The sequence below is a fragment of the Alosa sapidissima genome, chromosome 13, assembly GCF_018492685.1.
Source record: "Alosa sapidissima isolate fAloSap1 chromosome 13, fAloSap1.pri, whole genome shotgun sequence".
NCBI classification, from domain to species: domain Eukaryota; kingdom Metazoa; phylum Chordata; class Actinopteri; order Clupeiformes; family Clupeidae; genus Alosa; species Alosa sapidissima.
Window position 1 is genome coordinate 13,051,328 of NC_055969.1, and position 18,251 is coordinate 13,069,578.

At 44.6% G+C, this 18,251-nt stretch overlaps 1 protein-coding gene across 3 annotated transcripts in view; it reads right to left on the reverse strand.

Moving 5' to 3' along the window:
• The window catches only part of ror2 (receptor tyrosine kinase-like orphan receptor 2), a 70,933-nt gene extending 52,982 nt beyond the window's left edge, over positions 1–17,951 (reverse strand). For 2 of the 3 annotated variants that reach the window (XM_042058916.1, XM_042058914.1), the window contains exon 1: positions 17,489–17,951. In XM_042058916.1, coding sequence (XP_041914850.1) covers positions 17,489–17,582 — 94 coding nt within the window. In that variant the 5' untranslated portion in view covers positions 17,583–17,951. The remainder of the gene's footprint in view (positions 1–17,488) is intronic. The other variant, XM_042058915.1, reaches the window with a different exon arrangement.
• Positions 17,952–18,251: the final 300 nt, after the last annotated feature.

The window sequence follows — 18,251 nt, forward strand, 5'->3', positions numbered from 1 at the left end:
CCATGGCTGTAAAACCTGATGCAACAGGCCGACAGCACACATGATACAGGTCTACTGAACTCAAATAGCGCACGAGATTGGGAACAAGTGGAAATCTGTTTTATGTCAAGAAACTGAATAAACTCTTTGTGTATCCCATTTTTATAGAGATCAAATAACAGTTTCTGCGTTTTTAAGTATCAAAGAAATGTGACTCACACTGGACTAGAGGATAATGGCCACAAATCCACAAGAAACTTTTTTTTTATTTGACAATTTGGCCCATTCCATTCAAGCTTGTAAAGCAATGAGTCTGTTTCACCAATAAAAGATGGTGTTGAAACCTAAATACCAACTCCACTCGAACAGGTTTCCAGTGCACTACGGCCTGGAATCCTGGAGGTTAGATGGACCGTTCCGAAAAATCCCAACTGCTCCTCAGCTCCCTCCTGCAAACGGCACGCTCCGTGGACAGGGAGCAAACCACAAGGCCATTTTGCGGTCGGCACTGAAGGGAAATTGGCGAAAATCATTAAACAAAAAACACATAATCCCTCCTAACTTTGTGCGAAACTCCCGAAAACAAAAAGGCCAACTCAAAAGGACAAGGGGGGGCAAGGAGGAATTTGGAGCAGGATTTGGACGTGCGACGCAAAATGAGGAAATGGATCTGCAATCACAGGCTCCCTTTTGAAGTCTCTCCAGAGACGCCATAAATCACTTGGCCATGGAGAGACACGTGCATGCGTTGTAAACCCTGTCTCTCGTGGAGCTATTTGTTAATTGCTAGGTCCAGCAGGCTGAGCTCTGTGATTGAATATGTCCATGGGCGACAGCATGTCAGCGCAGTCTTCAGCAGATGAATGAAAAACAGATTGCCAAACTGGAATATACTTTCTGTTTTTCAATTGTGCAAGGATCTCAGATAAGTGAATGGTGAGGAAGATATACAAAACAACAGTATACAGTTTACTGTAAGAAGAAAAATCAGTAACAGTATACAGTTTACTGTAAGAAGTCAAAAATTGTTGCCTCAAATGTTAAATGTGAAGATTTATTGTGGAAAGGTACACTTGTGACTACATCAATCAGAACGGAGTAAACAAGTATAAGAACAGGTCATCCATCATCATAATGAATGATCACATCTACACATCGCAACCCAGCAGGATGACACGCAAGTGAGCTGCCATTATTCCACATAATTCAACGTCAACCCGGGGACCAATAAATCGGTTTATCTGCACGGTTACTGAAGGAGCATTTAAGAAAGATATTTAAATGAATCATGGAACATTGATAAAACACTTGGAGGCGAACACACCACCCCCCACCCCTTTTTCCCCCCTTTATAATAAGAATTTGATGGGATGGAGTGTAATAATAATTTCTATAGATTTATGAAAAGCTGTGGTGTACAGCCAGGGTGCTGATACCCTTCCAACATTAACATCCTGGGACTCGACTTGGATGTACAACAGAACTGTAAGGTCGGCTCTGGTATTGTTCAAGGAATTTAATGGGAAAAGCATGTCCCCACAACAGCAGAACATAAAACATTACATTCACCTATAAGGTTTAATTATTTAGTCTACTGACCTACACATGGCCAGGCCTTGATTTATATGCCCAGTGTTACATCTACGCTGATGCACTACCCGAGTTTCCCCTCTTGGGACGATTTGTTCGTGTACGCCTGGACTTGTAAAATGTGCACAAAAAAGACAAGAGAGATTGCGATTCAAATCAGGTTCCAGGCATTTCAAGGAAGACTGGTAATGACTAAGATTGCCTAAGCCATAATCACAAACAGAGCGACCAGAGGGTTGGCCAGAGCGAGGCTGTCGCTGTAAAACCTGACATGCCCTGAAAAAGGCTTGCGCCGCGTAGGTTCCCCCAAAAGACGAGCTAGAACTAATTCAAAACCGAGCTCTCCTGACATCACACAGAACGGCAAAGCGTACGGCAGCGAAGTCAGCTGGGAGCACAGAGCATGGAGTATTTCAGGGAAAGCTTTCTTCATGGTTTCTCTCTCTCTCTCTCTCTCTCTCTCTCTCTCTGTCCATCTTTGTTTTTTTTTTTTAAATGAGGTGCACCTGGTCAATCTCCCTGTCACTCACATCGACAGGATTTCCCCCTTGGGGGCAGCACGCCAGGCGTGCTGTGGTATAACAGCCCCACCAAATCAATGTCAGCACACTAGAAACAATGGAGCATGGTTAACTTCCAAGGGTCACCCCTGCACATAGAGCCTTATCCAACAATATGCTCCCTCTCCCTCTCTTTCTCTCTCAGTCAGGGGGTCCCCTGGTCTGAATAAAGCTTTTTGGGGAGGAAAACCCGATACAAGCCGGGCCTTTTGCAAACACACGACGGTGAACATGGGTAAGGGGGGAGCTTTAACAGGAGACTCGGGAGGACAATATGCCGCCTGAGTAATGTGAGATAAATCCACTGTAGAGAATCGTGAGAAAACACTAACACAGGCAGATGTTTTTGGATGGTAAACATCTGTGATCTGGTCTTCGGCCCCTGCACCCACCCCCGCCGCCACCACCATCACCTCTGCAGCACATGGCGTTGGTATTTACAGTGCCTAGTGCCCGGCTGGCAAACATACTGTGGTCAGAAATGCCAACGGCAACAACAAAACCACTTGCAACTTACAGAATATTCCAATATAAAATTAAAAAAAGAGAAACCCTTATAAAATAAGCAACAGGATTTACTCTGGGACCTATCCCTAGCCAACACAATGTCTTCCAAGCCCGCAGACACGGCCCTCAACAGCTGTCTTTGGTTCTCATTCATCTTCAATGTTGACATTTTATTGTATCACAGCAGAAAGCAGTATCGAATCTGCCATTGACATTCTAGTTTAACTCGAAAAAGACGCTCTGGGTTTTTTTTTTGGGGGGGGGGTTTGGGGGAGAGATTTTGGCCCATGGGGGGGATTTTCACATACTTACATACTAAAATGTGCAATTTACATCAATACTGCTCAGTGAAACAGAAAACCATTAATGTTTCACTTTTATGTTTAAACATGAGTACACAGTCTTCTTCATGCAAAGCCTGGTGAATGTCCACACACATTTCAATCCTAGATATTGAAATTATGGTGTGTGCATAACACCAGTGTGATTAGCCAAAATAGCTGTAATACAAACAGACCTACTCAACGTTTGTGCCAGTATCTGCTAATGGATAAAACTCCTTTCGTTCACCGATATCCTTGGCCCAGCCACACTCATTTGTGTCAGTAAACACCCAACATAGCGGCCTAACTAATGCAGCCGCTTTTGAGCAAACACCAAAAGAGCCCTAAAGAATGGCCACACTGTTAACAAACACGGCCATGATAAGGGGCCCACACAACAGTGGGCTGGCAGGGTTCTCCGTGGCGCTCCCTCTTTATCGGGGTAATTGAATGAGACAGCACCGAATCCCTCGCGAGGGGGGAAAGAAGCCATGAGCTGAGCTGGCCCTGGTCCCCACAGAAGAGAGAGAAGACACTTGGGGAGGCACAAAGGGAACAGATTGGGTGTCTGGAATGGAGGGAGGGAGGGATGGAGGGAGGGAGGGGGGGACAGAGAAAGAGAGAGAGGAAGAGGGAAGAAAGAGAGAGCCAGAGGGAGAGAATTGAAGAGAGAGAAAAAGGGAGCAGAGAAAGAGGGAGGGAGGAAGAGGGAAGAAAGAGAGAGGGAGAGAGACAAGACAGATAAAGAAAGGAAGAGAAGGGAGGGAGAGAAAGAAATAAAAGGAGAAGGAGAAGGGGAACGAGATAGGGGGGCTGAGGCCCTCTACATCTGAAAGTGTGCAGAACAGAGAGAGAGAGAGAGAAAGAGAGACAGAGAGAGCGAGAGCAAAAGTGAACCTGACAAGGAGGCTTACACAGGCTCTCCAATAATGGCCAGCAGTGAGACGTGTCCCCTCCAGTCCTCCCTCCTCGTCCCTCTCTGCCCCCTCCCGTCACACCGATTGCAGCACAAAGGGACTCCTTTGAGCATCCTGACATCTCTAAGTAGAGGCAGGCTAGGACTGTGCGCTGCGCCTGGGTCCCAAGAGTGGGTCAAGTGCCAGTTTAGCAGCTTGAATACAGACACTTGGCCCGCAAACATGTTCAAAGGGAGAGGCCCGTAAACCGATCGCCTTTAACTGGAGCACGATTGTCCCGTGTTCACTACATAGAAAAGCCATTTCAGTGCATAGATGAGGAATAAGACATAGTGGACTAATTGGCTGTTGTGGCTTAGCTAAAGAATTTAAAATAAACTGTTTGGTTTCAATTTTAAAATACATTTGGCTTCCTCTGACACTCTCCTAACTAAATTACCTCACCACTTCCCTTTGAATCCTAAATATTTGCTTAATGTAAAAATGTAATTGGGCTGTATTATGCTTTCCATGGAGACATGTCAGACAGTCACCGAAGTTATATTGGAAAACCTGTACAGAAGTCATTTATTTTGGTCACCCCCCCCCCCAACCCACCCTTCCTGGAGGCTAGGAAAGGGTCTGCTTTGTCACTTAGCACAAATCACATCAAAGCCGTGTGTTTTGGGAAAGTCATTTACACCCACAGGATAGACAAAATAGTCCGCGAGCGGAGGGCAGAGGTCAGAGATTACAAATCATTCCCAGCGCCTCAGGAAATGAGGCCGGTGTCACCGAATGACATTTCCTCGGAGCCGGCTAACGGCAGAGTCAGGAGGGATGAGATTACTAGAAGGTTCTGTGTGCTACATGAATGAATGGAGTGAGGGAGGGAAAGAGCACACAGAGAAAGCAATATCCCAGAGCTGAGGCCCCAAGAGGAGGCTTCCCGATGGGACCAGGCTCCCTGAAAAAGTAGCTCTATTTACCCCGTGTGAAGTGCTGCTCCACGTTAACACCCCACCATGACGGGACAAGAGGAGTAGCCAGAAGAGAAGTTTCATTTAGCGTCAAAAAAAAAAAGAAGAAGCAAAGCAAAAACAGTACTGTCTGGAAAAACGCTCAATCCGCAATCCTCTCACCCCTATCCGCTTTTCCGAGGAAAGACATAACTCATGCTGCGACTGTCTTTTCCGTGGCCATGCGCAAAAAGTCAGACACATTTAGGCCGCGGATCAGCTCGTTCCGACATTTATAGGTCCATTTTTAAAATGCCATTAAGCATGTTCCTGTGGGCCCATGAATGCGTTCCAATTTCAAGCCCTCGGACCCAATATCTGTTCCTCTAGACAAACAGGAACTTAAATAGGACCTCTAGAATTTTTTTGTGTCCTTGTGCTGACGTTGTTTGATGAAACTGCCTTCGAGGCACTCCTATTTTTCCTATGGCTCCAGAAAACAAAAATGGAAATCACCTAACACGAATGAGGTATTTTGGCGTCGGCGCGGTTTGCACAGGTGGAGAACGCATACAGGCCTCGAATGACGGTAGGTGCCAAGTCAAGCTGGAATAAGGCCCCAAGGCCTGAAAGACAAGCTAATGGGCCAAACTACTCACGTTCACTCGGTCCGCTCTACCCGAAAAACTCTCCGGCGGTAATCGTTTTCGCCCTACGAGGAACGGGATAGACACTATAATGTGTCTGGGAAGCTTCTGCAGTGACGCCTGGCCCTGTAATTTGCCAAGCGTGCCATTGGGTCTTCTTCTTCTTCTTCTTCTTCTTCCTCACCCTACACAGACACAAATCCCGTGCCACACACTCCACCATGGCCCAGGATTCATGGTTGGTTGCGGGCCTGTTCAAAGCTGAGCCAGCCCTTTTGATGTGTGTAATCAACAGCCGTTGTGATGATGAGCAAATGGAGCCGGCGGTCGTCACAGCTGAGTGGACGTGTGGAGCTGGGGGAAAGCTGCAACAGTGGAGTCAGGTGACCTCAGCTTGTCAACACGTCTGTCACACAACTAACAGGAGGAGAGAGAGAGAGAGAGAGAGAGAGAGAGAGAGAGAGAGAGAGAGAGAGAGAGAGAGAGAGAGAGAGAGAGAGAGAGAGAGAGAGAGAGAGAAAGAAAGAAAGAAAGAAAAGAGAAAACCCTCAAGAAAACAGGTTCTAGCGAAATCAACAGTATTCAGACTCATAAGAGAGAGAAAGAGAGAAAGAAAGCGAGAGAAAGAAAGAAAGAAAGAAAGAAAGAAAGCGAGAGAAAGAAAGAAAGAAAGAAAGAAAGAAAGAAAGAGAAAACCCCCAAGAAAACAGGTTCTGGCGAAATCTACAGTATTCAGACTCATTCAACCAGTTAGCTACAAAAAAGCTTGCCTGTCTGTACAGCAAAAAATTAATTAACTATGACCACCACCATAACTGGCTGACATTTGTTGCCATAGAGCAAAAAGACGTGAGCTCTTCATTACAGGACACTCTAATGAGCAAATCTAATGAGCAATATGTAGATTTAGATTGCTACCTAATGCACACACACACACACACACACACACACACACACACACGTTTAATGTGATTAGCAAATAATGCAACCTGAACAAACTAATGCCACTTAACTTCTTACATTTAAGCATCTCTGCAGGCTCGGATCAGGCAGGCCTTGGTTCACTTTCGTCTGCACTCACTCACCACAATGACAAGCAACACCACACTAATGCAGTGTATAAACAAACGTCAGTAATCCACTCAAACAGCTCCCACAAAGCAGACTAGCAGAGTCATGTGCTAAATCCCCCGTTTTGGAAGTCACTACTGTTTGTTTGTGTGTGTGTGTGTGTGTGTGTGTGTGTGTGTGTGTGTGTGTGTGTGTGTGTGTGTGTGAGAGAGAGAGAGAAAGAGCAAGAGAGAGAATATATGAGAATGCCACGACCACACATATTTACAAAGTGGCACTTGAATTTTTTTTTTTGTCACATGTGATCAATGTTTGGTTACCTTGTACAAATGGAACTGGAAAACATGTAATCGCATTTAGATTTCCCCTGCAACTCAGTGAGTCTTTCCACTGGACAAGTTTCTTTGCTTGTGTGCCAAAAATCGAAAGTCCCTAAACCCCCGGTGATGAGGTCTAAATAAACACAGAAACTCTGTCAATACTCTGATTGTTTTCGCACACCCTTCAGGTCAGGCTCTGTGTGTATCTACCAAATCAAATGAGAAACAGTGTTTCCATGGGCCCCTTTTGGCAAATTATGCATTTACAGCAAGCACATGTTGGCAATGTGAATATGAAAATGACACTAATAAGGCACACGTGTGATGCAAATGAAATTGATTAAATTATGTTCAAATATATATTTGAAGGTCACAAAGGCTTCTTTCTACATTTCTCGCTAGAGATACAACCATAAACCACTATGGGTGATTAAAGAATGTTAGAAATGCTCAAATACATAAACTGTATCTTATTTCAGATTGGCTTGGAGAGATGACGAGGATTCAACAAAAATGTCCACTTCCATAAATCTCACTGTTCTACAACATCTGTGCCTAATTAATATGAAGAGGGTGGAGGTTGAATGTATTTGGTTTGGGACAAGTTAGAGTCTAATTTGATAGACAGCGACTGGAAAACACAACATGGAGTCTGGGATTGGGATAAGCACCCAGGAAGGCAACCAAAACACGCCAGGCGGAATGATGGAACTCATGGCAGGAAACTGGCAGGAGGGAGGATAGGGAAAGACTCCGGGAGGAGTGAGTCAGGGAGCGTCGTCGTCGGCTGTGCCCCGATTCCAATAACATCGACACAAACAGTAAATTTCATGACAGCAGACACACTCAGTCACACACATAAATTCCCCTAAAAATGCTACCTTATTCTTTCGTTCTTGACAACGTAGCTAAATTTATATCTCCAATGCTCTTACTCAGTCACCAGTTTTCTGTCACCAGTTTTCCGCATCCTTTTCTCTCCCTCTCTCTTTTTTCACTGGCCTCTTCATTTGTCTATCTCTCATTCTCTCTCTCTCTCTCTCTCTCTCTTGGTCAGTTCTCTCCCTTCTTGTCCTCCTCTCCCTCTCTGTCATCCACGCACTCTACAGTTTTCTCCTTTCCTCACCCCCCCCCCCCTTTCTCTCCCTCTCCCCAACGCACCCCTCCTCCATCTCATAACATTAGCCAGGAATGATTGCCAGGGCCACATGATTAGAAGCAGATGCCACCAAGCCCATTTTTTTCACTCATTTTCACCCAGTTTTATCCAGATAGGGAAACACTATACACTGCTTGCATCATGCTACCCACAGCAATGGCCCTTTTCCTGCTCTTGTTGTTTACTGTAGGTTGCTGTATGCAAATGCAACTTTTCTTCAGTTTCAGTCCGTGAAACTGCACAGAGACATACAGGCACGTTTTCAAACATCCTCCTTCATCATCAACTTCCCCTATTATTAATGGATTTATAGACCACACTACAGAGAATCCGAATCTTAAGCCAAGCCAAAACATTTTTTAGAGTAACCCTTGCAAGACATGAAAGACTCGATCAGTTGGCTCATTTCTGGAAACATGACGTCTCTGAAATTGGCTGAGGAGTCGAAAAATTTAAAGTCATTTTGAGAGGCTGGTCCTGCAGAGTTCAAGATCGGCGTTTCAAACGCTTCTTGGCTGTGGCACTTTTAGTTTTTCATTTACGGCAAGATCTTATCACAGCCTTCTGCATACAAATGATATTCTTCCCCCCACACCCTCAGCAAATTCAAGATGCTATCTTTGCGCCATGAACAGAGATCACCCTCATTGTGAGGGTGGCTTAGGGATAGTAATTTCATCCAAGTGGCTGGGTTAAACCAACAGTGCCCATCTCGTAAATGGGGGCCATTCGCCTTGATGTCTGTGCCATTTGGAAGCTGAGGGACAACACTTTCTAATGAGGTGAGGATGAATGGAGAGAGAGAGAGAGAGAGAAAAAAAAGACAGAAAGGCCGACAGGCAGACAGACAGAAAGGCCGACAGAAAGATAGAAAGAAACAGAAAGAAACATAGAAAGAGAAAGAGAGGGTGAGAAAATATGAGAGATATAAAGAAAGAGAAAGACAAAAAAGGGAGAGAAAGAAAAAGGGAGAGAGAGAGAGAGAGAGAGAGAGAGAGAGAGAGAGAGAGAGAGAGAGAGAGAGAGAGAGAGAGAAAGGTGAGAGTGAGTGCAATGCTTCACACCAGACTGCCTTCACTCTTGTTGCAAATGACTCAAGCTTGCCAACAAAGCGGCAGGATCTGTTCTTCGAAGAGTTCCGTCCTTCCATCCAAGGGCATAACATTCCTATACGTAAATACTGTTTAGAATCAAACTGTTTAGACATTCTCAAAGGATCCCTACAAGCCTTTATGGCGCTGGGTGCAAACATTCTCCAGGCTTTGTCCCACTCCATTTGAAGTGCAGAAGACTGCCCCAGGAAGGGTTTTTAAAAATGCAGGAATACGGTTCCTTGCAGGTCTGTCACATTCTTTTCTTGTTCGCCCTCCCGCCAGTCTTCGCCACCAAACTATGATTACCATAGCATCTGTGCTAGGAGGCACAGACTCTATCTACGAGCTTGTTAAACCCTTGGCCTCTCACGTGTCATTTCCACACTTTCACAACCGTCAGTTATAACTCCCCTGTGAAGGGAGAGGGAGAGAGAGAGAGAGATAGAAAGAGAGAGAAAGAAAGAACAAATGAAAGAAAGAAAGAAAGAAAGAAAGAAAGAAAGAAAAGAAAAGAGAGATAAGCAGGGCAGGCTCTTTACAGATGGTACAAGCCTACTGTTTGTTGCCTGACACGACCAGGGGAAAAAAATGACATTCTACTCCAATACAGAAAGCATACACTTTAGCGTATGATAACTTTTTTAAAAGCAAGCTCCTGAGGCATGCTGCAGAAAAGGGCACTTTTTCACAGACGTTTTAGCCTCTCATTACAAAGAAAAGAGCTGTTGACTTCAAAAGGGAGCATAGCACAAGTACACGTGTTTGGAAACAGGCCCATTTGTTTTAATTAAGTCAGGGAGGAAGTGAAAAAAGTGCCTTCGGGCTCATGAGGAAAATATACATAGCAACAAAAAAGCGGGTTGGTGTTTTAAAGAAGAGGAGGGGAAAAAACTTGGTTACACAGTCATGGAAGTATGCGCTATCAAGCATGAGACAATGTTCTGTGATTGTTTATGTGGCAAATGAAAAACAGACTAAAGAATTAGGCCTAATGGCTCGTTAGGGGACCAAATGTTGGGGGAAATTTCAAACAGTGCCCAGGCACATGTTGACAACATAATTGATAAAAACAGCTATCCATAACAAACCCACAATCATTAAACCACAAGCTCGCCAAGCAGTGACTAGAAAATTGAGCTTAGGGTTTAGAAGATATGGAAAATTTCACGTAAGAGTGTACCATTACAACATGTGCCGCATCCGACAGAGCATAACTTTGAAGTGTATTTATAGAACTAAAGTAGAAAATATTAACTTATGCGGATAATACTTTTGTCATTCAAGACTGGTGAGTTTTAAATGTTCCATCTGAACTACAAGAGAGGCTTACTCAAAGTCATGGACAAAGAATGTTGTCATAAATAACAGACCACTTTTTTCCATTAAACAAGAAATTTCTCAAACAAGAAAAGACTGTCTGAATTATTTGGACGAGCAACCATCAAAATGGGGTGATGTTACTGTTCACAAGATTTTAAAATGTTCATGTCAGCTATTAAGCTTTTCTTAACTGTCCAAAACAGCACATTAAAAGTTTGCTATTTATTCCTCAGAAATACAATTTGCGATCTACAAATGTCACAACACTTACACTAAGAGTAATGACCAAAAAACAAAAGGCACAGAGAACATTTCCGAATTACTAGAAAGAAACTTTCATCTCTATCTCCCTCTCTCTTTACTGTATTTCAGCATTCTAATCCACCTCTACTGGTTCCATTGGAATGCCTTTCAGCTTTGACTCTGCATGCCCATCTTTTGCACCTGATGAAAATTCCGGAACGCTGACAGGAACACCTGGTAGGCCTTGAGTGAACGCCGCCTGGGCGTGGTGTGGACAGATATTTGATGGACACTAATGAAATAGCCCTCAGAGGTAGATCCAGACCTGGCCTTCTCATCGTGATCCTGTCCAGACTCTGCAGACAGAGTGAGTATAAATATGGCCCCTTCACACGGTGCAGGCCCATTCATCTCCAACAAAGAATGTAAATGCAGGCAAACATCTTATATGGGAGAGAGGTGAAGCCAAAATGTTCTGCTTTACAGTGGTTATAGTTGCTTTATGCATTTCATGTAAAAAGGCCTATCTACTGTACACTACAAAAGGTGACTGCGAGCTAATGCCAAAGTAGATTTCACCTTTGGATGTTAAGCCTGGAGATTGCAATGCCATGTGGGTGCCTCTCATAACAGAGACGGGTGTGCTATGATGGATGTACCACTGCTGGTTGATTCCACATTTCTAGACAGTGAGTTACAGAGCTCGCAATGCATTTTGTATCGGCCAGATCTCTGCAAAGCAAAGAACAGGGAGGAACCCCATTTACTTTCCTATGACCTAAATACTGAGAGCCTTTCATCTGAGCTCAGTGTTGAGCACTGCAAAATGATCTCAGGACGCCTGGAAAAATCCCTCTGTCAAACTTCATTGAAACGGAAAAAGGTGTTTCTTTGAGACATTTTTGCAAGAGCAACATTACAAACACAGAAAACATGCGTCCAAAAAACACACAAGACATGTTTCGATAAACAGCCAGGCCGTCACACCTGGTTTCTGCAGGGTATCAATTTTTAACCGGCTATCGCCACGTCCAGAGGCTCTCCCATAAAGGCAGCAAAGTCTTCTGAAGCTTTGTCTGACAGTCTGCCTGTCTTCCCTTTTTCATGTGGCTAATGGGTTATGTTATGAGGGTATGGCTCCCTTGTCAAATGTCGTTAAAACTTTATTTTCCGACAGGCATTAAGGACATCTCCTCCAACTCCTTTGAAAAGTTACACCCACACTATCTGTTCCCTGCCTGCTCCATCTGAATGATCTACAACACCATGGCCCATGTGACACACACACACACACACACACACACACACACACACACACGCACACACACACACAGACAGAGAGAGCTTTGTGAGCCAAACCTGCTATTACTGCTGCTCTCTGATCAAAATTTTATGTGCGACCTTCAAGGGCATAAAATTAACTGAACTCCCTTAATACAGGGATACATCCACCTACTTATTTTGGATAAGGCCTATTCCAATTGAGAGCACCCCTGGTTCTGTTTACAAGGCTTTGCTGCTCATTTTCTATCGCTTGCTCTCAGCAGGCGTTGGCCTCTAACACACTTACTAAACAGCAATTAGGCTGAGGGGCTCATATTGTGGCTAAATATGCAGCCTTTGGTTCGACATGCAATCAGGATAATTCCACTGAATCAACGATGATCGAAACGCGCCTGCCAGACAAACCTAATCACGGCAGTTTAGGGGCTAAAGCCATTATATTTGAAGACCGGGTTTTTTTTTTTCTTGGCTGCCTCTGCTGAGAGACCTTGGCCAACAAATGATGCACTCTCAGTAAAAGTTATTCTCATAAATCGGTCTGGCTTCAAGCTGGAGCGGGGTCAAATACGAATTACAGATCCTTACGTACGAACCGGGGCTGAAATTAATGTGCAACTGAAAACTGACTCGTCGGAGATCAGACTCGACACAAGCCCGAAAGAAACGTTGAGCTCTGAAAGACAATACGCCCTGGCAGATGCCCCCGGCTCGTGACGAAGACCAGAGCCACATTACAGACTTTCACTTTGCATTTGTTTGTGTTTCTATGGCTCATGCACTATTCCAAATAAAAGATTGGAAAATCACTCAGAAAAACATTTGAATTACCTTCGCATTAGTGCAGCACCAGGGACAGAGCAGGGATCCAATTTTCCAAACAGAAGGCAACCGCATTATTATTTCTCTCTTACAGAGAGGGGAGGGGGGGGAAAGAGTGCACACTTGGGTTTTGATGGACTCTGACCCTCTGGCGTGTCCAAAACTACTGTGTCAGCTCAGCTTCCCTACTCATGCCTTGGCAGACGGACTCACCTCAAGTCTTCTCGCTCCCAACCCACTAAATCACCCATCCCGGGCCTTCTTCAGTTCCCTAAATCTAAGCCCCACTGTTCCATGTCATCCCTTTAGGTGGAGGCTTCCGTGATGAGATGCACCCAGTGAATGAAGCCAAGCTGGCACTGGTCGTGTCCACATTTTTGGGATTCAACCATCAATGTCTTTCACATCAGAACTGAGGGAAAGAATGGATTTCCTGCTTGTCCCCACAGATTCTAGTCAGCTATAGTCAGCTTCCCAGCAATGAAGTCTTGAAGGACCCTCTGTTCGCCTGAGTAACTGTTTTCTTAACATATTTCCATTAGAGGAAATGGTGGAGAACATTCTTCAATAATAAAACATTGTATCATAGCCCAAATATTGCCACAGCATCATATCATTGTCTTTTTGGCAACCCCCACCTCCTACAAAGCAACTAAGAGTATTTCTCCTCAAACAGAAACAGACAGGTAGCATCTGTCTCCTGTGAATGGCTTTAAGATGACTCTTTGAGGAGTGTTTTAAAAAGAAAAAGGGTTGAGTGGCTTTAAGATGACTCTTTGAGGAGTGTTTTAAAAGGGAAAGGGTTGAGTGCTGTTGATGTGTGGAGGCTTCTCTGGCTCCACTTCCCCTCTCTGAGGCTTAGCTGGGGCCTATTCCTGAGCTGGCTTTGGGTGGCCCGTGGAAAATGTCACATTGCGGCTTTAATGCCGAGCGCGGGGATGAATTAGGGCCCCCTCAAACTGTCAGAGGAAATCTGAATATGGAGAGTCAGCACAAAATTCCACAAAACTTTAGTCATCTAAAAACAGAACCGCAGCAACAAAAAATAAATAAATAAATAAAAAGTCTTTTGATGCCAGAACATGCTTGGCACAAAGTGGACAGGCTGTCTGTAAGTATAGCCCATGTAAAATGTTAGGTGTTAAAAAAAAGCCAGTGATGGACACAAATGTATGGTTTTAGTACTCCCTTCCAAAGACTGCTGCCCTCCCTAATGGAAGAAGGTGAGGAATGTTTCATAGCAAAAAAAGAAAAACACAACACTGCACATGTTTGAAAAGTGTGTTGATAGTTCACTTTTTCATTTGGCAATCACACTGCCGACCTTGAATTTAAAAACAACAAAAAATAAACGACTGTATTGGAGCCATGTATTTCTTTGGCACCAGTTGGTCACCATTGCTTGTCTGTTTACTGGCAGACCTTAACACTAACACACACTCAGACACCACCACACCAGCAGCTGAAGAGGACTTTTTTTTCGTACACTTTCCCCTGCCATGCCTTTATCTGTTCTTTTACTGCCTATATCGATCTTAATCTCGCTTTATTTCAGCACTCCCTACGTGCACCACATGGCCCATCCACACAGCACTGAGAACGTATAATCATCCTCCTCATCTGGCCCATTCATCATCAGCAGCAGCCCCATGGAAATGGCACAGGCTGGGTTGCGTGACTGGACCTTTCAGTACGTAGCGGACGCTTCCTCAAAACTGACCCAAGTTTCGAGTGCTTAGAGCTCGTCCACTCCCAGTGGCGGCCTGTTTGGATTGGACATCCGGGGGAACGGCAGTTGGGGAGCTTAATGTGCTTAGTAAAAGCATATTTCCGCTGTACACGCAACCGCTGACCACAGGCTCCTTAGCTGGAGTAGTCCGCACGGCTCTGGCAGCGGCCGCTCCCTTTCAGCACGCTGACAGCTCTGTCCAAGGACAGTGTGAGGTGGTTTGTTAAGACTGCAGGACGGAGGCTGCTGAGCGCACGCAGGCTAGATCTGGTCCTGTCCCAATGTACTTTTCTCTCTCTCTCTCCTTCTCTCAAACACACACACACACACACACACACACAGAGCCTTTCAGATTTTCACAAAAACACACACACACACGCACTTTCAATTTCTTTGATACACAGGCAGTCTCTCTCTCTCTCTCTCTCTCTCACACACACACACACACACACACACACGTCTTCTTTCTTTCTCTCTTTCCCTCTCTCACACACATATAAACAGACAGACACCCACTCTTGCCACGCACACACACAGACACACAGGCGCGCGCGCGCACACACACACACACACACACACACAGAGACACACAGGCACACACATACACACACACAAATACTCTCCATCTCTCTCAGACCCACACACACAGGCATGGGGTATGAATCATGAGCAAGGCAAGCTTCTTCACATCCATTCCAGCACTCTTGCCATGTTTGTCACCAGTCGGTAATTTTGTTTAAACAGAGAACAAAGGCACTTTTAATACTGCCCCTCTCACTGCTGAAAACCACAGTTCCAATCTGGTAAAGTATACAGGGAACAGCCTGTAGCATCCTGCAATGCAACCTTAAGACATCTCTTTTTACCCAAGAAAGTGCACACACACACACACACACACACAAAACTGATTTCACAGAGAGCTTACAGGATCAACAACCCTTTGCTTACAGTGGGAAGCCCAACTTCTTGCCCGGGGCAAGGGCTGCTTTGAAGATTTCCGCCCTTGCCCAGGTTAACACTGGATTAGTAGCTTGAACTTTGGCTCACTCTTCAGCCACGTCCAGTTCAGCTAACGTATGCCTCGGATCACAAACAATACAGGGGCGGGGGGGGGGGGGGGGGGCACCAATTTAAGACAGGGCCAACCTGCCAAAGCCCTTTCCTTTTGTTCACCCCTTTACAACCTCGGCAACCAGTAACATTCCACTATAAATCAGGGCCTCATGATGCCTGTAGTGGGTTGTTTGCACATTCACTAGCACGCGTACACACACACACACACACACACACACACACACACACACACACACTGCAGTGCAGTGGAAGTAACTCATTGCAGCCATAGTTTCATAATCTGCACAGCAACCAGCAGCCAAACATCAATCATCTTGACTAGATGTTATTGTTTAAATGTTCTTGCTGGATTAGCACTTTGGATGATGGGAAATCAGTGCATCATTAAGATTTTGTAAACGCATACCACTAATTTATCATGGCAATCATTAACACAGACATTGCTGGAAGGGAGGGTTGGTGCAGGGTGGATTGCAATTATGTCTGGATAAAAATAGTCAAGGATTTCTAAGAATTCAATAAGCAACTCAATGGTAGTTCATCAGCAAATGGAATTTTAGATCCGGTACAAAGGGGGAAAAAATAAAGAATAGAAATGTCTTCTTTGTTGCATTGTTTGGCTGTAAGACAACTGCCAGTGGGCCCCAAGTGCTGTTATTAGTGACTAAAACAATTAGCATGTCAATGCCTTTGTTGAATATCCGTAACACCTTTTGATGGGGTGTGAGTGCGAGCAAAAGAAGTTAACCTCCCGTGGCTAGCTACAAAGGGGCTCCCCTACGGAGTGCTCAATCTCTTGATAAACAGGCAGGGTTCTTTCGATGTGGAATTCCAATGCATAACCTGGTACCATACACACGCAAAATGGTTCTGGGGAGCTTTTTGCAGATCACCATCTGTCAACGGCATTCAAATAAAACCCAATGGTGGGTAACCTACTGTAGGCCTACAGTACCAAAGTAAGTCAATATGGACATGAGCGAGGCTAAAGGTGATGGAGATGAAGAGGTTTTGATTGAGCCCCATCCCCCTTGCGTTGATAGGCTACCAAATGGCAGAGGCCAGGGGCGCTAGTTCACAACAGGATATATCGACATCTGTCACCTCCCGTGGAGAGGTAAATGAATTAGAAAGTCCGACAAAAGCTCTGGATCACTTTCAAATATGCATCAGATAACGCCCACCACTTTAGGCCTTACTCTGCGGCCGCCCGTAACTACCCACAACTTCACAGGATTCATGAGTGTGATACAACGGAACGTTTAAGAACAATAGACTGAGTTGGCTACCAATAAATTATCCTGAAGTTTACCAGCCAAAGTGGAACATGCTTTTGAGGTCTGGACAACTCATGTCCCATCAAGGCGGTTTTCAGTTCTTCCACTAAAGAACAGCTCCACAAAAGAACCATGAAATTTGTGGGGTAGCCTATACGCAGACAAGCATTCAACACTAAAAACTTAATCTGGGCAATAACACTTAACAATATACCCATAAGACACTGACTCTGCCTAAAACACTAAAAACGACCTACGGTCATATGTTAACAACCCTCCTTTAAACAAGACTGAAACCCATTGTATTGGCTGTTGAACCGCATTTTAATGTTCCTTCAAACACAAAAGACCTTTTTTAGAAGTCTGTCAATAGGCAATCCCACAGGAAATCAGACCTCTATGATTGGATCAATGTGTGCTTTGCTTTCTTAAGATGGCCTCTTAGGCTACTTTTCACTGAAGTAGGCCTATTGAAAATCATTTAAAAGTTTTATTACCACCTCAGGACAAGACAGGCTAGACTGCACATACACGGTTTAAAAAAACATTTCTTCTTAAGGGAGGTCTCACTTTAAACACCATTTTTCTATGCACTGCTTCTCCAAACAACAAATTGAAAGTTTTGGGATTTACTTACCACATGTCAGAGTTTGGACCATCACAGTTGCCACAAGAAGTATGGTTTTCGTGAAACGTACAAGTAAATAAGACTTTATCCGTGTCACACGCATCTTTCCACTCAGTGCGCTCACTCAGATGTACCAAACAGGGAGATTCGCATCCGACATGCAGGAGCGCAGGTATTTCACTACAACAAGCGCCACTTCTGTAGCCTAGAGCGTTTATAAAACTATTTCTCCAAAGACATTCAATGCACAGGTAAAAGTGTACAGGAGTTATTTTCAAAAGTCAGGTGTGGGATACGGTAAACTCCACGGAGAAGCTTCCTTTCAAAATAACGGCGCAGTTCATCCCGCAGAGTCAATGGAAGAAAGACGTCGAGCAGCACTGGTCCCTTCCAGTGTTTCTGAACTCTCCCAGTTGAACAAAGTGAACGGTGAGGCTCCCTCGGTCCGTTCATGACGTAGCATGGATGGACCCAGGGGTGGGAGAATGTTGGAAAACTGTTGAGAGTTGGCGGCATGCGCCATCTACGGGTGACAACTTTCTAGAAGTGTTACTCCTTTTGGGATACTTCCTTTAGTAGCGCTCACGCCTTTATATTAATAAATTGTTTCAACGCGTAGACGTGGGTCCAAGACAGCGATCTGCTCGTTGTTAAAAGTGATTTAGACAACTGATCTTGATTAAATAACGTGTTTCTCGTTATAAGACCATTTAAAAAGGCATTCTGGTTTCTGTCAGCGTCATACAGTAGAGCTATAGGCCGTGATTTTATT